We start from the raw sequence: 23,131 nt of genomic DNA on the forward strand, positions 1-23,131 counted from the left end.
AATCAAACCAGCTTTTTATTTATTCCAGAATTTTCCAAAAAATCTAAACGAATAAATATGAAAAAAAGCATGAACTTGGCTAATGACTTTTTTTTTTGCACATATTTTACAACTTTAAGCTTTCTTCCTCACCCCTCTGTTCCTCCCCCTCCCACCCCACCCCACCTACCCGCGTCACAATGTTTAATTTGTGTCGCGCCCTTGTGTGTCATCGTCCGATTAAATGGGGATCCAGTTCAAAGCTAAGGCCTTGCCATGATTCACAAATATAACCCTTGACCTCTTGCCGGCAGGTCACTGCTCCACTGCTGAATAGGGCCGTCTGTGGATCAAAAACTTTGTAATATTTATTTACATCTTCAATATTTGCATGGATTCAGAGATAAACAAAAGAACGAGACAAACAGCATAGTGAAAAGTGACATCGCAACAAGTGGTATCCGTTACTGAGCTAGTGACACTGGAGCCAATTATTTCCATGTCGGAATTCTCTCTTTTTTAAAAAAAAAAAATTCCTCCTTTCCCCCTCCAATGTGCAAGTCAAGACAACCCAAGGGCGTGTGCGCGCAGACACTTGTGCGCGCACATACACACACGCACACACACACACACACACACACGCACGCGCACACACACACACACACACACACACACACACACAATGATGCAACCTAACAGGGGGGAGGAGGAGGAGGATGGGGAAAATGAAAGAAATTTTTTTTTTCCCAAAGTCAGTATATTTTTCCCCCTGTGCGAATCTCTCACTCCAGAAACCCACTCGGGCACAGGCAGTTGCCTTTCTGTAACATTTTTTTTTCTCAAAGCAAGTCTACTAGGTCAGTCCGAGGAGAGCAAGTTATGCACGTTTTACAGTCTTGTTTAAAAAAAAAATCCTCCCCTTTTGGGTACTGCCTTTTGTTTCTCAATTGTCTTCCGATTGTTCGTTCTGTCCTTCCTTGGTTTGTACAGCTTCAGGCAAGGCCAAATCCCTCCGAACACTCCTGGATGGCGAGCAGCAACATGTGACGCAGTTTCTCGTAGCTCTCGTAGGCTGGGAGGTCCAGTTGGTTAAAGCTGAGGAGAGTCAAGGAAATAGTTTTCAGATGGGGTAAAGAAATGGGATAAGTCTTAAAATGAGAGTGAGAGAGAGAGAGAGAGAGAGAGTGATGGTTTGCAGGTGACTGGATTCCTTCAGTGCCTTCGGGGTCATCTTCTGCAACAACACTGGGGCAAGTCCAATCGGACTTAAGCCGTGAGTAACGAGCCAGATTCGGTTGGCATGGCGAAAATTGATCTCGTTAATGATCATGATAGTTCAACGCAGGGCAGGATTTTCCAGCCCTGACACTGGCAGGCATTGCTGCAGGCGGGCAAAGTCAATGGCTCTCCAAATTAAGCTGTCCCACCCGCTGGGGGCTGGAAAATCCCGCCCGCAATGTTTTCACAGTACACGAGGGAAATTTGTTAATGACCGATCAGTGCGGGCTGTTCGAAAAGGAAAAGAGTTTACCACGATCCTGGCAAGTGGGAGAGATACGAAGAACAGAAGGGATAAGGGAACACAAGGTGAGGGAGCATCCATGTACATAGATCATGAAACACCATGGACAGCTCCAAAAGACTTTTTTCTTTGTAAATATAAAAAGCTAATGAAACGCTGGCATTTCTATCCTGCGGACTGGACCACAAAGGGGATAGAAGTCAGGCGTCAGGTACACGAAATCCAGCGTGGACCACACCTGGAGTCACTGCGAGAGGCTCTGGGCATCACTCCTTAGGAAAGATATACTGACCTCGGAGGGAGTGCAGTGCAGAATTTACCTGAATGATCCAGGGTTAAATTCCAAGGAGAGATTAAACACAAGCTAGGGTTGTATTCCCTGGAATTCAGAAGGTTTGGGGGTGGGGGTGATTTGATCAAAGTTTTTTTTTTAAGCTATTCAGGGGAACTGATAGGAATAGTACAGAACTTGGGTATGGCTGAAAAAAAGACATGTCGAAGTTTGCCATCTTGCACTCATCAGGACACTCGCAAGAATACCAATATAAGGGGGGAAAACAACTTATATCGTTGGACACTAGGTTTTGAGTTTTGCTGGTTGGGTACGGTCTGTACCTTGCCCCTTCCGAACAGCAGCTGGGACAGGTTGTTTGATGCGATCCGCCAGCCTTTGGTACGCACTGCCTACATACCTAGCATCACACTTGTTCCACGTGCACCACTGCTGGTGACTGACAGTTAACTGCCAAGCATGGTTTGAAATTTAAACCAGGCAGCTTGACCCTGATTGGTCAAAGTATTGCCCTGAGGAGTGAGTCAGCGCCACTTGCCCAACCATCAGCACTCTCTTCACATGCAGTCTAACTTGCTGTTTTCCACTTATATTGGTATTCTTGCCAGTGTCCTGTTGAGTGCAAGATGAAAAGCTTCAACATGACTCTCTTTCAGCAATACTCAGGGTAATAGCGAGAAACTGGGTGGCGGGGGAGGAGGGGGGAGTCTGGGATGAGCGGGCAGAGTCTAAAAATGAGAGGCAGACCTTTCAGGAGTGAAATGAGGAAACGCTTCAGCACACAAAGGGTGGTCGGAGTTCGGAACCCCCTTCCCCGAACGGCCATTGATGCCGGGCCAGTTGTTAAGTCTAAAGCTGCTCTTGGTTGATTTTGTTAACTTGAGGCAGTAAGGGATACATGCCAAAGGCGTTGGATATATTGGAGCTGGGTGGTAGGTCAGCCCTGATCTCACTGAACAGTCTCGAGGGGCTAAACCCACCTCCCTCCGTCCCTAAGTCTGTTTTCATTAGTGACTGCAGCACTAATATACGTCACATCATGGTCAGACAAGGCAGAAGAACAAAAAGAAGGATCTTTCGTTTCTCCAGTGCCTTTCACCACCTCAGGACGTCCCAAAGCACCTCACAACCAATGCTGTACAAGCATGATGCCATGTAGGAAAGGCAGCAACCAATTCGCTCATGGCAAAGCCCCCACAAAGAGAGTGACCAGATCGTTTTTAAAATTAAAAGCGATACGGTTCCGGTTTCAGGTCTCGTCCAAAAGATGGCACCTCCGACACTGCAGCACTCCCAACGAAGTGTCTGGAGTGGGATTTGGACCCACAACCTTCTGACTCGGAGGTGACGGAGCCCACAGCTGGCGCCAACAAAACAGCCAATCAAAGCAACGCGCGCCCGCGGTGGATTCTCACCAAGTGTGAGCCGAGGGTAATCGGTCGGTCGAACGATCGTCTCTGTGAATCTGGAACTTCTGGATGCCGTTCATTCCTTCCAGGGCTGCGAATCCCTGCAGAGGGACCTTGGAGGTACCGGTTACAAACTGCAGGAACTTGGCACGATCAGCCTGGTCGAAGGAGCGCAGTGCCCGCCAGAACCACTGGATCTGTGGGTGAAACACAAGAGCTCTGAAACGTGGCGAATAAACGGAAGGGGAGGGTCGTCCAATTCTCAACACCCTGTCCCTTCGCCTGCCCCAAGGAGTCGAGGAGGAAAACAGACCCGTCCCCACCAGTACTGTACCCCAGTGTTATACAGTGACAGACCTGTCCCCATCTGTATTGTACCCCAGTATTATACACTGACAGACCTGTCCCCACCAGTACTGTACCCCAGTGTTATGCAGTGACAGACCCATCCCCACCAGGACTATACCCCAATGTTATACAGTGACAGACCCGTCCCCACCAGTACTGTACCCGTGTTATACAGTGACCGACCCGTCCCCACCAGTACTGTACCCCAGTGTTATACAGTGACAGACCCGTCCCTACCAGTACTGTACCCCAGTGTTATACAGTGACAGACCCGTCCCCACCAGTACTGTACCCCAGTGTTACACAGTGACAGACCGGTCCCCACCAGTACTGTACCCCAGTGTTATACAGTAACAGACCCGTCCCCACCAGTACTGTACCCTAGTGTTAAAGAGTGACAGACCCGTCCCCACCAGTACTGTACCCCAGTGTCATACAGTGACAGACCCGTCCCCACCAGTACTGTACCCCAGTGTTACAGTGACTGACCCGTCCCCAGGACTGTACGTCAGTGTTACAGTGACAGACCTGTCCCCACCAGTACTGTACCCCAGTGTTATAGTGACAGACCCGTCCCCACCAGTGCTGTACCCCAATGTTACACAGTAACAGACCAGTCCCCATCATTGCTGTACCCCAGTGTTACAGTGACAGACCCATACCCGCCAGTGCTGTACCCCAGTGTTATAGTGACAGACCCGTCCCCACCAGTGTTCTACCCGTGTTATATAGTGACAGACCTGTCCCCACCAGTGTTGTACCTCAGTGTTGTACAGTGACAGGCCCTTCCCCACCAGTGCTGTACCCCAGTGTTATACAGTGACAGACCCGTCCCCACCAGTACTGTACCCCAGTGTTATACAGTGACTGACCTGTCCCCACCAATACTGTACCCGTGTTATACAGTGACAGACCCGTCCCCACCAGTACGGTACCCCAGTGTTATACAGTGACAGACCTGTGCCCACCAGTACTATACCCCACTGTTATACAGTGACAGACCTGTCCCACCAGTACTGTACCCCAGTGTTATACAGTGACAGACCTGTCCCCACCAGTACTGTACCCGAGTGTTATACAGTGAGCGACCAGTCCCACCAGTACTTTGCTCTGGTGCTATCCAGTGACAGACCTGCACCCTAGTGTCAGGCAGCTAACCATGTTCTCTCTGGACATTACCCACACGTGGGTGCTGTTTTCTTTTGTAAATAAATTGAGACAGTTATTCCATTTCACATTTGGCTGAAGATGGAGGGCAGCCGCTGCCTAAAGCAGGAATATGATAACGCTGATCGGTGACGATTGCTCCGCTATGTCCCACCTGTATGGAGTTAACCTGGTACTTGTGGTATTCAGTGTTTGCTTTCAAGTCATCGATGTCAATGGTCGGTAAACCAGAGATGAGCAGCTCCAACTCCTGCTCTGTAAAGATAGAGATCAACCGCTTTGGGATAATCTCGTAGAATCCTTCCAAGAAGGCAGCTAGCTGTTTCCTGATCGCACCTGTCCCGGGGGGGGGGGGAGAAAAAAGACTCAATATCTCCCTAAAAACGTTTTCCACCACCACCACCACCACCACCCCCTCTGCGCCCCAAGCCCACAGTATTTATCAACAGTTCTCAGCCCCAATCCCCCTCTTTCCCACCGCCTCTCCCCACTCTCAGTCACAGGAACACACCCCGTCCGTCACTCACCTGTCATCTTCATCTGACACACCAGGTGGACATACTCTTTCTTATTTTCTTCCGTCACAACAATGTGGGCTCCGTTTGGTTTCAGCTCCCGTACCTCACACACTCCAAACTCTTGCACCTACAATAAAATTCGCAAAGTGGCTTTAGCGATTCCGTCCCCCCTTTGGCGGAAAGGTCGACCGAGGATGAATAAGGGTCAACATCCCCCCCGCACTTCACCCCCCCACCCCACCCCACCGCTGCTGCTGACCTCGAAGAGCAGCTGCACTCAAAAGGCTGAGCATCTAGAACTTGTAGAAATCGAGTGACCGTCCTATTCCTACCCCCCACCCCCACTCCCAAGACGATGCCTCAAACCCCGGCAGAACCCTCGAGCCTGCTCCGCGGTTCAATTCAATCATGTACGATTTGCGCCGCCCCCCGTTCGCAACCCGTACATTAGGTCTGGTCAGAATGTGATATTCTCAGCACAAGTTCTGAAGCAATAATTCTTTGGAAAAAGATGACACTAGATTGCATATTGAAAGGCTAACTGAGGTTACGGAGAATGAGGGGGAGAGCGGGATTAGACTGGGTAGGATATTAAAGGGTGTGGGGAGTGAGGGGGAGAGTGGGATTAGACTGGGTTGGATATTAAAGGGTGCAGGGAGTGAGGGGGAGAGTGGGGTTAGGCTGGGTGGGATATTAAAGGGTGCAGGGAGCGAGGGGGAGAGTGGGATTAGACTGGGTGGGATATTAAAGGGTGTGGGGAGTGAGGGGGAGAGTGGGATTAGACTGGGTGGGATATTAAAGGGTGTGGGGAGTGAGGGGGAGAGTGGGATTAGACTGGGTGGGATATTAAAGGGTGTGGGGTGTGAGGGGGAGAGTGGGATTAGACTGGGTGGGATATTAAAGGGTTTGGGGAGTGAGGGGGAGAGTGGGATTAGACTGGGTGGGATATTAAAGGGTTTGGGGAGTGAGGGGGAGAGTGAGATTAGACTGGGTGGGATATTAAAGGGTTTGGGGAGTGAGGGGGAGAGTGGGGTTAGGCTGGGTGGGATATTAAAGGATTTGGGGAGTGAGGGGGAGAGTGGGATTAGACTGGGTGGGACATTAAAGGATTTGGGGAGTGAGGGGGAGAGTGGGATTAGACTGGGTGGTATATTAAAGGGTGCAGGGAGTGAGGGGGAGAGTGGGATTAGACTGGGTGGGATATTAAAGGGTGCAGGGAGTGAGGGGGAGAGTGGCATTAGACTGGGTGGGATATTAAAGGGTGCGGGGAGTGAGGGGGAGAGTGGGATTAGACTGGGTGGGACATTAAAGGGTGCGGGGAGTGAGGGGGAGAGTGGGATTAGACAGGGTGGGACATTAAAGAGTGCGGGGAGTGAGGGGGAGAGTGGGATTAGACAGGGTGGGATATTAAAGGTTGCGGGGAGTGAGGGGGGGGAGAGTGGGGTTAGACTGGGTGGGACATTAAAGGGTGCGGGGAGCGAGGGGGAGAGTGGGATTAGACTGGGTGGGATATTAAAGGGTGCGGGGAGTGAGGGGGAGAGCGGGATTAGACTGGGTAAAACACTGGCACAGGGTCAGGATGGGCTGAAGGGCCTGACCTCTGTGCTTTCATCATTCTGCTTGGGACCAGGGTGATGGTGGCTAAGACCCAAATCGGTGGCTCAGGGCTGGCTGTACCTCTGTACTGAAGGTGAGCTCGTAACCCAGTGTAGAAACGTCATTTTCCAGCAGGTAGACCAGCCCTTGGTAAAAATGATAATCTTCACTTTCCATGTCTGTGTACCTGTGAAGACAAACACAGTTTATACTTCACTTCTTCGAAAAGGAAGACACACGGGCTCTCTCTGGTGCCCACACCCTGTTAAACATACAAACATACGAGTTATGAGGCCACTCGGCCCCTCCAGCCTGCTGTGGCCTCCAATCCACTTTCCCGCCTACCCCCGATAGCACCCCCCCAAACTCCCTTGCTAGTCAAGACTCTATCTACCTCTGCCTTAAAAACATTCAGTGGCCCTGCCTCTGGGGAACAGGGTTCCCAAGACTCTCGACCCTCTAAGAATTCCTCCTCATCTCCGTCTTAAACGGAAGGCCCCTTATTTTTAAACTATGCCCCAAGTTCGAGTCTCTTCCACATCCTTTCAGCATCCACCCAGTCAAGACCACTTCAGGATCTTATCTGTTTCAATAAGGTCACCTCTCATACCTCCAAACTGAATGAGAGGTGACCTTGTTCAAACACATGCCCCAAAGCAGTGACCCTCACCCCTTCCCTTCACACCACTGTGAACGGGCTGTGCTCCCAGTGCCATGGCCGATCTCTGGACAGGAGTTGGAAGGCTCCACACTCCAAGTGCTCCCTGATTCTGTGGGGCGGGGGGGTGGGGGCAGCACTTGGCATTCGTTCAGCCGCTCACCCATGGCGATCTGGCTAGACAGCCCAGCGCAACGGTCCCACAAAAAAAAGCCAAAAGGTTCCCTTCGCGGTCCTCAACGACTTCCGCTCGCCCGGAGAGGGGAGCGAGGCGGCGAGCGGAACACGACTGACTCCCTCTCGCCTTCCTGGAGCGGCTAATGCCTCTCTCCTTTGCCGGGAGTGGCTCAGGAGCACCTGCACCGTGATCCAATAGCCCCTCTTCTCTTCTGAACCCACCCCCACCCCCCCACCACGCCATCTACCTGGCATCTGCTCGGCAGGTTCTGCGCCGGAGACATTGACCATTCCAAGTACGACTCGCTGCTGTCAACATTTTGCGGCACCCCTGGTTTAACGGCTGACACTGTAACCCGCCCAGTTAAACATAAGCACTGCAGGCCAAATACGAGTCTCCCCGAGCACCCGCTTAACATTCAACCCACGGCCCAATGGAGGGCGCTCTCACCCGAGTCAGAAGGTCACGGGTTCAAGTCCCGGTTCCCACTCCAAAGACTGGGTTACTTAACCCAGGCCCAGTGCCAGTACCGAGGGAGTGCTGCAACATTGGAGGTGCTGTCTTTTGGATGTGACATTTAAGCCCAGGCCCCCACAGGTGGATAAAAAGATCCCACAGCCCAGCCAGTATTGGAAGGGTACTGCGGGGTGGAATTCTATCCGGCGACCTGGGGCCCATCGACCAACATCACAAAAACAGATTTACTGGCCACCGTCACGCTTGAGGGAGCTCGCTGTGTGCAAATTGGTTGCCGTGTTTCCCCGCAATGCTTTGGGATGTCCCGAGGCCACGAGGGGTGTGGAAATGAGAAGTTAATCCATACAGCCGTACCTGACTGATTTGCCAAGGATGTGTTTGTAGAACGAGCGGGTGAAGTAGCACTCGAGCAAGCGGTTATCGTACACTGCCTTCGCCACGATGCGGCCCACAAACTTGAAGTAGCTGAGGTGGTTGGGGTTACAGTGCGACGAGGGGTTGATGGTGTACGTGACTCTGTCGCCCGGCGAGGTCCTGAACAGCGCGTACATGGGGTTGAACATTTCCCTCGAGATGATCATGTACCACTCGCGGAGCAGGCCTCCAGCGTCCTGCCCTTCCTCCCCTTCGAACACAATGTACCTGGAAAGGGAATCGGTTGCCGTTAGATATGGAGGCGAGGGGACGAGTGCGAGTCAGGCTGTCCTGATCGCTCCTCGCTGGAGGGGAACGGATACTCAGTGCCTTCAGAATTGAGCCAACCGTTTCACACTGCACCAGAACAGTTAGAGGCAGTCAGTACGGGTACAATGGAAGTGGAGAAGGGGAGGGGGAATGGCTACCACAACCCATGAACACGGGGGAGGGAGAAGCTTGACACAAACACACATGGAGGGAAAGAGAGCACACATGCGAGAGAGAGAGAGAAAGAAAAAGAGCATACGTGCGAGAGAGAGAGAGAAAGAAAGAGAGCACAGTTGCGAGAGAGAGCGAGCGCAGAGTTGAGAGAGAGAGAGAGAGAGCACAGTTGCGAGAGAGAGAGAGCACAGTTGCGAGAGAGAGAAAGAGCACAGTTGCGAGAGAGAGAAAGAGCACAGTTGCGAGAGAGAGAAAGAGCACAGTTGCGAGAGAGAGAAAGAGCACAGTTGCGAGAGAGAGAAAGAGCACAGTTGCGAGAGAGAGAAAGAGCACAGTTGCGAGAGAGAGAAAGAGCACAGTTGCGAGAGAGAGAAAGAGCACAGTTGCGAGAGAGAGAAAGAGCACAGTTGCGAGAGAGAGAAAGAGCACAGTTGCGAGAGAGAGAAAGAGCACAGTTGCGAGAGAGAGAGAGCACAGTTGCGAGAGAGAGAAAGAGCACAGTTGCGAGAGAGAGAAAGAGCACAGTTGCGAGAGAGAGAAAGAGCACAGTTGCGAGAGAGAGAAAGAGCACAGTTGCGAGAGAGAGCGAGCGCAGAGTTGCGAGAGAGAGAGAGCACAGTTGCGAGAGAGAAAGAACACAGTTGCGAGAGAGAAAGAACACAGTTGCGAGAGAGAAAGAGCACAGTTGCTAGAGAGAAAGAGCACAGTTGCTAGAGAGAAAGAGCACAGTTGCGAGAGAGAAAGAGCACAGTTGCGAGAGAGAAAGAGCACAGTTGCGAGAGAGAAAGAGCACAGTTGCGAGAGAGAGAAAGAGCACAGTTGCGAGAGAGAGAAAGAGCACAGTTGCGAGAGAGAGAAAGAGCACAGTTGCGAGAGAGAGAAAGAGCACAGTTGCGAGAGAGAGAAAGAGCACAGTTGCGAGAGAGAGAAAGAGCACAGTTGCGAGAGAGAGAAAGAGCACAGTTGCGAGAGAGAGAAAGAGCACAGTTGCGAGAGAGAAAGAGCACAGTTGCGAGAGAGAGAAAGAGCACAGTTGCGAGAGAGAGAAAGAGCACAGTTGCGAGAGAGAGAAAGAGCACAGTTGCGAGAGAGAGAAGCGCACAGTTGCGAGAGAGAAGAGCACAGTTGCGAGAGAGAAAGAGCACAGTTGCGAGAGAGAAAGAGCACAGTTGCGAGAGAGAAAGAGCACAGTTGCGAGAGAGAAAGAGCACAGTTGCGAGAGAGAAAGAGCACAGTTGCGAGAGAGAAAGAGCACAGTTGCGAGAGAGAGAAAGAGAGCACAGTTGCGAGAGAGAGAAAGAGCACAGTTGCGAGAGAGAGAAAGAGCACAGTTGCGAGAGAGAGAAAGAGCACAGTTGCGAGAGAGAGAAAGAGCACAGTTGCGAGAGAGAGAAAGAGCACAGTTGCGAGAGAGAGAAAGAGCACAGTTGCGAGAGAGAGAAAGAGCACAGTTGCGAGAGAGAGAAAGAGCACAGTTGCGAGAGAGAAAGAGCACAGTTGCGAGAGAGAAAGAGCACAGTTGCGAGAGAGAAAGAGCACAGTTGCGAGAGAGAAAGAGCACAGTTGCGAGAGAGAAAGAGCACAGTTGCGAGAGAGAAAGAGCACAGTTGCGAGAGAGAAAGAGCACAGTTGCGAGAGAGAAAGAGCGCAGTTGCGAGAGAGAAAGAGCGCAGTTGCGAGAGAGAAAGAGCGCAGTTGCGAGAGAGAAAGAGCGCAGTTGCGAGAGAGAAAGAGCACAGTTGCGAGAGAGAAAGAGCACAGTTGCGAGAGAGAAAGAGCACAGTTGCGAGAGAGAAAGAGCGCAGTTGCGAGAGAGAAAGAGCGCAGTTGCGAGAGAGAAAGAGCGCAGTTGCGAGAGAGAAAGAGCGCAGTTGCGAGAGAGAAAGAGCGCAGTTGCGAGAGAGAAAGAGCGCAGTTGCGAGAGAGAAAGAGCGCAGTTGCGAGAGAGAAAGAGCACAGTTGCGAGAGAGAAAGAGCACAGTTGCGAGAGAGAGAAAGAGAGCACAGTTGCGAGAGAGAGAAAGAGAGCACAGTTGCGAGAGAGAGAAAGAGAGCACAGTTGCGAGAGAGAGAAAGAGAGCACAGTTGCGAGAGAGAAAGAGAGCACAGTTGCGAGAGAGAGAAAGAGAGCACAGTTGCGAGAGAGAGAAAGAGAGCACAGTTGCGAGAGAGAGAAAGAGAGCACAGTTGCGAGAGAGAGAAAGAGAGCACAGTTGCGAGAGAGAGAAAGAGAGCACAGTTGCGAGAGAGAGAAAGAGAGCACAGTTGCGAGAGAGAGAAAGAGAGCACAGTTGCGAGAGAGAGAAAGAGAGCACAGTTGCGAGAGAGAGAAAGAGAGCACAGTTGCGAGAGAGAGAAAGAGAGCACAGTTGCGAGAGAGAGAAAGAGAGCACAGTTGCGAGAGAGAGAAAGAGAGCACAGTTGCGAGAGAGAGAAAGAGAGCACAGTTGCGAGAGAGAGAAAGAGAGCACAGTTGCGAGAGAGAGAAAGAGAGCACAGTTGCGAGAGAGAGAAAGAGAGCACAGTTGCGAGAGAGAAAGAGAGCACAGTTGCGAGAGAGAGAAAGAGAGCACAGTTGCGAGAGAGAGAAAGTGAGCACAGTTTGCGAGAGAGAGAAAGAGAGCACAGTTGCGAGAGAGAGAAAGAGAGCACAGTTTGCGAGAGAAGAAAGAGAGCACAGTTGCGAGAGAGAGAAAGAGAGCACAGTTTGCGAGAGAGAGAAAGAGAGCACAGTTGCGAGAGAGAGAAGAGAGAGGCACAGTTGCGAGAGAGAGAAAGAGAGCACAGTTGCGAGAGAGAGAAAGAGAGCACAGTTGCGAGAGAGAGAAAGAGAGCACAGTTGCGAGAGAGAGAAAGAGAGCACAGTTGCGAGAGAGAGAAAGAGAGCACAGTTGCGAGAGAGAGAAAGAGAGCACAGTTTGCGAGAGAGAGAAAGAGAGCACAGTTGCGAGAGAGAGAAAGAGAGCACAGTTGCGAGGAGAGAAAGAGAGCACAGTTGCGAGGTGAGAGAAGAGAGCACAGTTGCGAAGAGAGAAAGAGAGCACAGTTGCGAGAGAGAGAAGAGAGCACAGTTGCGAGAGAGAAAGAGAGCACAGTTGCGAGAGAGAGAAAGAGAGCACAGTTGCGGAGAGAGAAAGAGAGCACAGTTGCGAGAGAGAGAAAGAGAGCACAGTTGCGAGAGAGAGAAAGAGAGCACAGTTGCGAGAGAGAGAAAGAGAGCACAGTTGCGAGAGAGAGAAAGAGAGCACAGTTGCGAGAGAGAGAAAGAGAGCACAGTTGCGAGAGAGAGAAAGAGAGCACAGTTGCGAGAGAGAGAAAGAGAGCACAGTTGCGAGAGAGAGAAAGAGAGCACAGTTGCGAGAGAGAGAGAGCACAGTTGCGAGAGAGAGAGAGCACAGTTGCGAGAGAGAGAAAGAGAGCACAGTTGCGAGAGAGAAAGAGAGCACAGTTGCGAGAGAGAGAAAGAGAGCACAGTTGCGAGAGAGAAAGAGAGCACAGTTGCGAGAGAGAGAAAGAGAGCACAGTTGCGAGAGAGAGAAAGAGAGCACAGTTGCGAGAGAGAGAAAGAGAGCACAGTTGCGAGAGAGAGAAAGAGAGCACAGTTGCGAGAGAGAGAAAGAGAGCACAGTTGCGAGAGAGAGAAAGAGAGCACAGTTGCGAGAGAGAGAAAGAGAGCACAGTTGCGAGAGAGAGAAAGAGAGCACAGTTGCGAGAGAGAGAAAGAGAGCACAGTTGCGAGAGAGAGAAAGAGAGCACAGTTGCGAGAGAGAGAAAGAGAGCACAGTTGCGAGAGAGAAAGAGAGCACAGTTGCGAGAGAGAGAAAGAGAGCACAGTTGCGAGAGAGAGAAAGAGAGCACAGTTGCGAGAGAGAGAAAGAGAGCACAGTTGCGAGAGAGAGAAAGAGAGCACAGTTGCGAGAGAGAGAAGAGAGCACAGTTGCGAGAGAGAGAAAGAGAGCACAGTTGCGAGAGAGAGAAAGAGAGCACAGTTGCGAGAGAGAGAAAGAGAGCACAGTTGCGAGAGAGAGAAAGAGAGCACAGTTGCGAGAGAGAGAAAGAGAGCACAGTTGCGAGAGAGAGAAAGAGAGCACAGTTGCGAGAGAGAAGAGAGCACAGTTGCGAGAGAGAGAAAGAGAGCACAGTTGCGAGAGAGAGAAAGAGAGCACAGTTGCGAGAGAGAGAAAGAGAGCACAGTTGCGAGAGAGAGAAAGAGAGCACAGTTGCGAGAGAGAGAAAGAGAGCACAGTTGCGAGAGAGAGAAAGAGAGCACAGTTGCGAGAGAGAAAGAGAGCACAGTTGCGAGAGAGAGAAAGAGAGCACAGTTGCGAGAGAGAGAAAGAGAGCACAGTTGCGAGAGAGAGAAGAGAGCACAGTTGCGAGAGAGAGAAAGAGAGCACAGTTGCGAGAGAGAGAAAGAGAGCACAGTTGCGAGAGAGAGAAAGAGAGCACAGTTGCGAGAGAGAGCACAGTAGCGAGAGAGAGAGAGCACAGTTGCGAGAGAGAGAGAGCACAGTTGCGAGAGAGAGAAAGAGAGCACAGTAGCGAGAGAGAGAAAGAGAGCACAGTAGCGAGAGAGAGAAAGAGAGCACAGTAGCGAGAGAGAAAGAGAGCACAGTTGCGAGAGAGAGAAAGAGAGCACAGCTGCGAGAGAGAGAAAGAGAGCACAGTTGCGAGAGAGAGAAAGAGAGCACAGTTGCGAGAGAGAGAGAGAGCACAGTTGCGAGAGAGAGAAAGAGAGCACAGTTGCGAGAGAGAGAAAGAGAGCACAGTTGCGAGAGAGAGAAAGAGAGCACAGTTGCGAGAGAGAGAAAGAGAGCACAGTTGCGAGAGAGAGAAAGAGAGCACAGTTGCGAGAGAGAGAAAGAGAGCACAGTTGCGAGAGAGAGAAAGAGAGCACAGTTGCGAGAGAGAGAAAGAGAGCACAGTTGCGAGAGAGAGAAAGAGAGCACAGTTGCGAGAGAAAGAGAGCACAGTTGCGAGAGAAAGAGAGCACAGTTGCGAGAGAGAGAAAGAGAGCACAGTTGCGAGAGAGAGAAAGAGAGCACAGTTGCGAGAGAGAGAGAGAGCACAGTTGCGAGAGAAAGAGAGCACAGTTGCGAGAGAAAGAGAGCACAGTTGCGAGAGAAAGAGAGCACAGTTGCGAGAGAAAGAGAGCACAGTTGCGAGAGAAAGAGAGCACAGTTGCGAGAGAGAGAGCACAGTTGCGAGAGAGAGCACAGTTGCGAGAGAGAGAGAGCACAGTTGCGAGAGAGAGAGCACAGTTGCGAGAGAGAGAGCACAGTTGCGAGAGAGAGAGCACAGTTGCGAGAGAGAGAGCACAGTTGCGAGAGAGAGAGCACAGTTGCGAGAGAGAGAGCACAGTTGCGAGAGAGAGAGCACAGTTGCGAGAGAGAGAGCACAGTTGCGAGAGAGAGAGCACAGTTGCGAGAGAGAGAGCACAGTTGCGAGAGAGAGAGCACAGTTGCGAGAGAGAGAGCACAGTTGCGAGAGAGAGAGCACAGTTGCGAGAGAGAGAGCACAGTTGCGAGAGAGAGCACAGTTGCGAGAGAGAGAGCACAGTTGCGAGAGAGAGAGCACAGTTGCGAGAGAGAGAGCACAGTTGCGAGAGAGAGAGCACAGTTGCGAGAGAGAGAGCACAGTTGCGAGAGAGAGAGCACAGTTGCGAGAGAGAGAGCACAGTTGCGAGAGAGAGAGCACAGTTGCGAGAGAGAGAGCACAGTTGCGAGAGAGAGAGCACAGTTGCGAGAGAGAGAGCACAGTTGCGAGAGAGAGAGCACAGTTGCGAGAGAGAGAGCACAGTTGCGAGAGAGAGAGCACAGTTGCGAGAGAGAGAGCACAGTTGCGAGAGAGAGAGCACAGTTGCGAGAGAGAGAGCACAGTTGCGAGAGAGAGAGCACAGTTGCGAGAGAGAGAGCACAGTTGCGAGAGAGAGAGCACAGTTGCGAGAGAGAGAGCACAGTTGCGAGAGAGAGAGCACAGTTGCGAGAGAGAGAGCACAGTTGCGAGAGAGAGAGCACAGTTGCGAGAGAGAGAGCACAGTTGCGAGAGAGAGAGCACAGTTGCGAGAGAGAGAGCACAGTTGCGAGAGAGAAAGAGCACAGTTGCGAGAGAGAGAGCACAGTTGCGAGAGAGAGAGCACAGTTGCGAGAGAGAGAGCACAGTTGCGAGAGAGAGAGCACAGTTGCGAGAGAGAGAGAGAGCACAGTTGCGAGAGAGAGAGAGAGCACAGTTGCGAGAGAGGAAGCAGAGCACAGTTGCAGAGAGAGAGCAGAGAGCACAGTTGCGAGAGAGAGAAGAGAGGCACAGTTGCGAGAGAGAGAGAGCACAGTTGCGAGAGAGAGAGAGCACAGTTGCGAGAGAGAGAAGAGAGCACAGTTGCGAGAGAGAAAGAGAGCACAGTTGCGAGAGAGAGAAGAGAGCACAGTTGCGAGAGAGAAAGAGAGCACAGTTGCGAGAGAGAGAAGAGAGCACAGTTGCGAGAGGAGAAAGAGAGCACAGTTGCGAGAGAGAGAAGAGAGCACAGGTTGCGAGAGAGGAAAGAGAGCACAGTTGCGAGAGAGAGAGAGAGCACAGTTGCGAGAGAGAGAAAGAGAGCACAGTTGCGAGAGAGAGCACAGTTGCGAGAGAGAAAGAGAGCACAGTTGCGAGAGAGAAAGAGAGCACGGTTGCGAGAGAGAAAGAGACACAGTTGCGAGAGAGAGAAAGAGAGCACAGTTGCGAGAGAGAGAGAAAGAGCACAGTTGCTAGAGAGAGAAAGAGCACAGTTGCTAGAGAGAGAAAGAGCACAGTTGCTAGAGAGAGAAAGAGCACAGTTGCTAGAGAGAGAAAGAGCACAGTTGCGAGAGAGAAAGAGCACAGTTGCGAGAGAGAAAGAGAGCACAGTTGCGAGAGAGAAAGAGAGCACAGTTGCGAGAGAGAAAGAGAGCACAGTTGCGAGAGAGAAAGAGAGCACAGTTGCGAGAGAGAAAGAGAGCACAGTTGCGAGAGAGAAGAGAGCACAGTTGCGAGAGAGAAGAGAGCACAGTTGCGAGAGAGAAGAGAGCACAGTTGCGAGAGAGAAGAGAGCACAGTTGCGAGAGAGAAGAGAGCACAGTTGCGAGAGAGAAGAGAGCACAGTTGCGAGAGAGAAAGAGAGCACAGTTGCGAGAGAGAAAGAGAGCACAGTTGCGAGAGAGAAAGAGAGCACAGTTGCGAGAGAGAGAGAGCACAGTTGCGAGAGAGAGAGCACAGTTGCGAGAGAGAAAGAGAGCACAGTTGCGAGAGAGAAAGAGAGCACAGGTTGCGAGAGGAGAAGAGAGCACAGTTGCGAGAGAGAGAGAGAGCACAGTTGCGAGAGGAGAGAGAGAGAGCACAGTTGCGAGAGAAAGAGAGCAGAGTTGCGAGAGAAATAGAGCACAGTTGCGAGAGAGAGAAAGAGAGCACAGTTGCGAGAGAGAGAGAGAGAGCACAGTTGCGAGAGAGAGAGAGAGCACAGTTGCAAGAGAGAGAGCACAGTTGCGAGAGAAAGAGAGCACAGTTGCGAGAGAAAGAGAGCACAGTTGCGAGAGAAAGAGAGCACAGTTGCGAGAGAGAGAAAGAGCACAGTTGCGAGAGAGAGAGAAAGAGCACAGTTGCGAGAGAGAGAGAAAGAGCACAGTTGCGAGAGAGAGCACAGTTGCGAGAGAGAGAGAGCACAGTTGCGAGAGAGAGAGAGCACAGTTGCGAGAGAGAGAGCACAGTTGCGAGAGAAGAGAGCACAGTTGCGAGAAGAAGAGAGCACAGTTGCGAGAGAAGAGAGCACAGTTGCGAGAGAAGAGAGCCACAGTTGCGAGAGAGAGAGAAAGAGCACAGTTGCGAGAGAGAGATAGAGCACAGTTGCGAGAGAGAGCACAGTTGCAAGAGAGAGAGAGAGCACAGTTGCGAGAGAGAGAGAGCACAGTTGCGAGAGAGAGAGCACAGTTGCGAGAGAGAGAGCACAGTTGCGAGAGAGAGAGCACAGTTGCGAGAGAGAGAGCACAGTTGCGAGAGAGGAGAGCACAGTTGCGAGAGAGAGAGCACAGTTGCGAGAGAGAGAGCACAGTTGCGAGAGAGAGAGCACACTTGCGAGAGAGAGAGCACCCTTGCGAGAGAGAGAGCACAGTTGCGAGAGAGAGAGCACAGTTGCGAGAGAGAGAGCACAGTTGCGAGAGAGAGAGCACAGTTGCGAGAGAGAGAGCACAGTTGCGAGAGAGAGAGCACAGTTGCGAGAGAGAGAGCACAGTTGCGAGAGAGAGAGCACAGTTGCGAGAGAGAGAGCACAGTTGCGAGAGAGAGAGCACAGTTGCGAGAGAGAGAGCACAGTTGCGAGAGAGAGAGCACAGTTGCGAGAGAGAGAGCACAGTTGCGAGAGAGAGAGCACAGTAGCGAGAGAGAGAGCACAGTAGCGAGAGAGAGAGCACAGTAGTGAGAGAGAGAGCACAGTTGCGAGAGAGAGAGCACAGTTGCGAGAGAGAGAGCACAGTTGCGAGAGAGAGAGCACAGTTGCGAGAGAGAGAGCACAGTTGCGAGAGAGAGAGCACAGTTGCGAGAGAGCACAGTTGCGAGAGAGAGAGCACAGTTGCGAGAGAGAGAGCACAGTTGCGAGAGAGAGAGCACAGTTGCGGAGAGAGAGCACAGTTGCGAGAGAGAGAGCACAGTTGCGAGAGAGAGAGCACAGTTGCGAGAGAGCACAGTTGCGAGAGAGAGAGCACAGTTGCGAGAGAGAGAGCACAGTTGCGAGAGAGAGAGCACAGTTGCGAGAGAGAGAGCACAGTTGCGAGAGAGAGAGCACAGTTGCGAGAGAGAGAGCACAGTTGCGAGAGAGAGAGAGAACAGTTGCGAGAGAGAGAGAACAGTTGCGAGAGAGAGAGAACAGTTGCGAGAGAGAGAGAGAACAGTTGCGAGAGAGAGAGAGAACAGTTGCGAGAGAGAGAGAGAACAGTTGCGAGAGAGAGAGAGAACAGTTGCGAGAGAGAGCGAGAACACAGTTGCGAGAGAGAGAGCGAGAGCACAGTTGCGAGAGAGAGAGCGAGAGCACAGTTGCGAGAGAGAGAGCGAGAGCACAGTTGCGAGAGAGAGAGCGAGAGCACAGTTGCGAGAGAGAGAGCGAGAGCACAGTTGCGAGAGAGAGAGCGAGAGCACAGTTGCGAGAGAGAGAGCGAGAGCACAGTTGCGAGAGAGAGAGCGAGAGCACAGTTGCGAGAGAGAGAGCAAGAGCACAGTTGCGAGAGAGAGAGCAAGAGCACAGTTGCGAGAGAGAGAAAGAGAGCACAGTTGCGAAAGAGAGAGAAAGAGCACAGTTGCGAGAGAGAGCACAGTTGCAAGAGAGAGCACAGTTGCGAGAGAGAGCACAGTTGCGAGAGAGAGCACAGTTGCGAGAGAGAGAGCACAGTTGCGAGAGAGAGAGCACAGTTGCGAGAGAGAGAGAGAGCACAGTTGCGAGAGAGAGAGAGAGCACAGTTGCGAGAGAGAGAGAGAGCACAGTTGCGAGAGAGAGAGAGAGCACAGTTGCGAGAGAGAGAGAGCACAGTTGCTAGAGAGAGAACAGTTGCGAGAGAGAGCGAGAACAGTTGCGAGAGAGAGCGAGAACACAGTTGCGAGAGAGCGAGAGCACAGTTGCGATAGAGAGAGCAAGAGCACAGTTGCGAGAGAGAGAGCAAGAGCACAGTTGCGAGAGAGAGAGCAAGAGCACAGTTGCGAGAGAGAGAGCAAGAGCACAGTTGCGAGAGAGAGAAAGAGAGCACAGTTGCGAGAGAGAGAGCAAGAGCACAGTTGCGAGAGAGAGAGCAAGAGCACAGTTGCGAGAGAGAGAGCAAGAGCACAGTTGCGAGAGAGAGAGCAAGAGCACAGTTGCGAGAGAGAGAGCAAGAGCACAGTTGCGAGAGAGAGAGCAAGAGCACAGTTGCGAGAGAGCAAGAGCACAGTTGCGAGAGAGAGAGCAAGAGCACAGTTGCGAGAGAGAGAGCAAGAGCACAGTTGCGAGAGAGAGAGCAAGAGCACAGTTGCGAGAGAGAGAGCAAGAGCACAGTTGCGAGAGAGAGAGCAAGAGCACAGTTGCGAGAGAGAGAGCAAGAGCACAGTTGCGAGAGAGAGAAAGAGAGCACAGTTGCGAGAGAGAGAAAGAGAGCACAGTTGCGAGAGAGAGAAAGAGAGCACAGTTGCGAGAGAGAGAAAGAGAGCACAGTTGCGAGAGAGAGAAAGAGAGCACAGTTGCGAGAGAGAGAAAGAGAGCACAGTTGCGAGAGAGAGAAAGAGAGCACAGTTGCGAGAGAGAGAGAGAGAGCACAGTTGCGAGAGAGAGAGCACAGTTGCGAGAGAGAGAGAGCACAGTTGCGAGAGAGAGAGAGCACAGTTGCGAGAGAGAGAGAGCACAGTTGCGAGAGAGAGAGAGCACAGTTGCGAGAGAGAGAGAGCACAGTTGCGAGAGAGAGAGAGCACAGTTGCGAGAGAGAGAGAGCACAGTTGCGAGAGAGAGAGAGCACAGTTGCGAGAGAGAGAAAGAGAGCACAGTTGCGAGAGAGAGAAAGAGAGCACAGTTGCGAGAGAGAGAGAAAGAGCACAGCTGCGAGAGAGAGATAGAGCACAGTTGCGAGAGAGAGCACAGTTGCAAGAGGGAGAGAGCACAGTTGCGAGAGAGAGAGAGCACAGTTGCGAGAGAGAGAGCACAGTTGCGAGAGAGAGAGAGAGCACAGTTGCTAGAGAGAGAGAACAGTTGCGAGAGAGAGCGAGAACACAGTTGCGAGAGAGAGAGCAAGAGCACAGTTGCTAGAGAGAGAAAGAGCACAGTTGCTAGAGAGAGAAAGAGCACAGTTGCGAGAGAGAAAGAGAGCAGTTGCGAGAGAGAAAGAGAGCACAGTTGCGAGAGAGAAAGAGAGCACAGTTGCGAGAGAGAAAGAGAGCACAGTTGCGAGAGAGAAAGAGAGCACAGTTGCGAGAGAGAAAGAGAGCACAGTTGCGAGAGAGAAAGAGAGCACAGTTGCGAGAGAGAAAGAGAGCACAGTTGCGAGAGAGAAAGAGAGCACAGTTGCGAGAGAGAAAGAGAGCACAGTTGCGAGAGAGAAAGAGAGCACAGTTGCGAGAGAGAGAGAGCACAGTTGCGAGAGAGAAAGAGAGCACAGTTGCGAGAGAGAAAGAGAGCACAGTTGCGAGAGAGAAAGAGAGCACAGTTGCGAGAGAGAAAGAGAGCACAGTTGCGAGAGAGAAAGAGAGCACAGTTGCGAGAGAGAAAGAGAGCACAGTTGCGAGAGAGAGAGCGAGAGCACAGTTGCGAGAGACAGAGCGAGAGCACAGTTGCGAGAGAGAGAGCGAGAGCACAGTTGCGAGAGAGAGAGCGAGAGCGCAGTTGCGAGAGAGAGAGCGAGAGCACAGTTGCGAGAGAGAGAGCGAGAGCACAGTTGCGAGAGAGAGCGAGAGCACAGTTGCGAGAGAGAGAGCGAGAGCACAGTTGCGAGAGAGAGAGCGAGAGCACAGTTGCGAGAGAGAGAGCGAGAGCACAGTTGCGAGAGAGAGAGCGAGAGCACAGTTGCGAGAGAGAGAGCGAGAGCACAGTTGCGAGAGAGAGAGCGAGAGCACAGTTGCGAGAGTGAGAGCGAGAGCACAGCTGCGAGAGAGAGAGCGAGAGCACAGTTGCGAGAGAGAGAGCGAGAGCACAGTTGCGAGAGCACAGTTGCGAGAGAGAGAGCGAGAGCACAGCTGCGAGAGAGAGAGCGAGAGCACAGTTGCGAGAGAGAGAAAGAGAGCACAGTTGCGAGAGAGAGAAAGAGAGCACAGTTGCGAGAGAGAGAAAGAGAGCACAGTTGCGAGAGAGAGAAAGAGAGCACAGTTGCGAGAGAGAGAAAGAGAGCACAGTTGCGAGAGAGAGAAAGAGAGCACAGTTGCGAGAGAGAGAAAGAGAGCACAGTTGCGAGAGAGAGAAAGAGAGCACAGTTGCGAGAGAGAGAAAGAGAGCACAGTTGCGAGAGAGAGAAAGAGAGCACAGTTGCGAGAGAGAGAAAGAGAGCACAGTTGCGAGAGAGAGAAAGTGAGCACAGTTGCGAGAGAGAGAAAGAGAGCACAGTTGCGAGAGAGAGAAAGAGAGCACAGTTGCGAAAAAGAGAGAGAGAGCACGGTTGCGAGAGAGAGGGAGCACGGTTGCGAGAGAGAGAGAGAGCGAGAGCACGGTTGCGAGAGAGAGCGAGAGCACGGTTGCGAGAGAGAGTGAGAGCACGGTTGCGAGAGAGAGAGAGAGCACGGTTGCGAGAGAGAGAGAGAGCGAGAGCACGGTTGCGAGAGAGAGCGAGAGCACGGTTGCGAGAGAGAGCGAGAGCACGGTTGCGAGAGAGAGCGAGAGCACGGTTGCAAGAGAGTGAGAGCACGGTTGCGAGAGAGAGAGAGAGCGAGAGCACGGTTGCGAGAGAGAGAGAGAGCACGGTTGCGAGAGAGAGAGAGAGCACGTTTGCGAGAGAGAGAGAGCACAGTTGCGAGAGAAAAAGAGAGAGCACAGTTGAGAGAGAGAGAGAGAGAGAGGCAGAGAGAAAGAGAGAGAGAGAGATCTCATCCAACGAAGGTTAACTGCCACTTTATCCTCACATTTTGGTTGTGAGGCCCGACCCACTGAAGCTGTAGGAGCCTCACTGCCTCTTGCACACCCGCTGGGTAACTGGGCACATCTCACTTACCCGCAGTGTCTCCCGCTTGAACTCACTTGCACCAGCCCAGCCCTCTAACCTCGGGGAGCTCAGCCCAGTTGGCGGGCGGACAAATCCCGTATCAGGAGCCAAGGCCCGTCCGCGCCAGCAGCTGGGAAAGGTGCAAATCATTGGGAACGGGGCCATCAGCTGTGGATACCTCTAACGGCAACAGCAGCGTCACAACCACTCTGTACAACTTTACACGCGGCCCCAGCGTCAAGGAGCTGCCAAATCCCTGACTTGATCCGACTCCCTTCAGCTCTGCAAAGGAAAGAGGTGGAAAGCTGGGAGTCAAGAGTTTGTGCCCTTACAGCCTGTTCTTCATCTCCTCGGGGGACTTCCTGTGGAGCTCCCGGTACGAGTCCTCAAAGACATGGTCCCTCCTCACGTGCACCGCTAAGTCCTCCTTGCGGATTCCTTCATCCAAACGCTCCAACTCCTGACGGAAATACCTGGCCAAAGGAAGCAGGGGCAGGCGGGTTAGCAAACAGGTGACAACCTGCCCTCGGCAGCCCACGGGGAGCTCAGTGAGGACTGAAGGGGACTTGTACCCTGATTCTGGTGCCCAACATTCAAACGGGAAGGAAGGGGTAAAGACAGGCATCCTCCACTATCTGTGCTATCAGAAAGCACAGGGTGTTGTGAAGAGATTAATGTCTATAATGTTACTGGAATTTAAAACAAAGAGTTCTAGTGGGAGGCAGGGGTGTGTGTGTGTGTGTGTGTGTGTGTGTGTGTGTGTGTGTGTGTGTGTGTGTGTGTGTGTGTGTGTGTGTGTGTGTGTGTGTGTGTGAGAAGACAGCCAGGCCCCACACTACACACCGACGCTCCCCCTTCCGGTGAGATACATGGCGTAGAGGCGGCACTAAGAATCCTTGCTGATGCCTCCTTCCCCCATTCATGGCACCACCGCAGCAACCCCGCCCCCCCCCACCACCCCCAGGCAACCCAGCCGACCAGAGGGTCAAGTGTATGGACAGGGCTCGGGCCACGCGTAAGCGGGCCCATTGGTCAGTTCGGCAGTAACGGCTGTGCCCATAATCTAATCCCGAGATCGGGAGTTCGAATCACGCCTGAGGCAGTCGGGGGAATTTTGAGTTCAGCTTAAAAATAAATAAAACTGCAATTTGAAAAGAAAAGTCATCGCGAAGCTGTCGGATTGTTGTTTAAAAAAAGGCAAAGACCCAACGGGTTCACTCATGTCCCGTAGAGAAGGAAACCTGTCCTCCTTACACTAGCTCCACACCAACAGAGTTGACTTTTAGCTGCTCTCTGAAGTAGCCCACCGAGCCCCTCGGTCGTCCGAGCACTGCATCCCCGTCTCAAAGGCAACTCAGAGGGAGGCAACAAATGCCCACATCCAGGGAACGAATTATGAATTAAACTAAGCGTGCAGAGCACCGGTGAAACAGGGTTTCTAAGCACTCTGAGTTGACAGGGATGGTGCGCCTCAACCTTGTTTTA

The 23,131-nt window shown here is 52.2% G+C and overlaps 1 protein-coding gene across 8 annotated transcripts in view; it reads right to left on the bottom strand.

Moving 5' to 3' along the window:
* Positions 1-323: 323 nt before the first annotated feature.
* The window catches only part of huwe1 (HECT, UBA and WWE domain containing E3 ubiquitin protein ligase 1), a 269,110-nt gene continuing 246,302 nt past the window's right edge, over positions 324-23,131 (bottom strand). For all 8 annotated transcript variants that reach the window (XM_041179576.1, XM_041179574.1, XM_041179571.1 and 5 more), the window contains 7 exons: positions 21,979-22,119; positions 8,499-8,786; positions 6,913-7,018; positions 5,245-5,362; positions 4,872-5,053; positions 3,209-3,399; positions 324-1,074 (listed from right to left, as the gene is read on the bottom strand). In XM_041179576.1, the coding sequence (XP_041035510.1) occupies positions 972-1,074; positions 3,209-3,399; positions 4,872-5,053; positions 5,245-5,362; positions 6,913-7,018; positions 8,499-8,786; positions 21,979-22,119 (1,129 nt within the window). In that variant the 3' untranslated portion in view covers positions 324-971. The remainder of the gene's footprint in view (positions 1,075-3,208; positions 3,400-4,871; positions 5,054-5,244; positions 5,363-6,912; positions 7,019-8,498; positions 8,787-21,978; positions 22,120-23,131) is intronic.

The sequence above is a fragment of the Carcharodon carcharias genome, chromosome 35 (assembly GCF_017639515.1).
Source record: "Carcharodon carcharias isolate sCarCar2 chromosome 35, sCarCar2.pri, whole genome shotgun sequence".
NCBI classification, from domain to species: Eukaryota; Metazoa; Chordata; class Chondrichthyes; order Lamniformes; family Lamnidae; genus Carcharodon; species Carcharodon carcharias.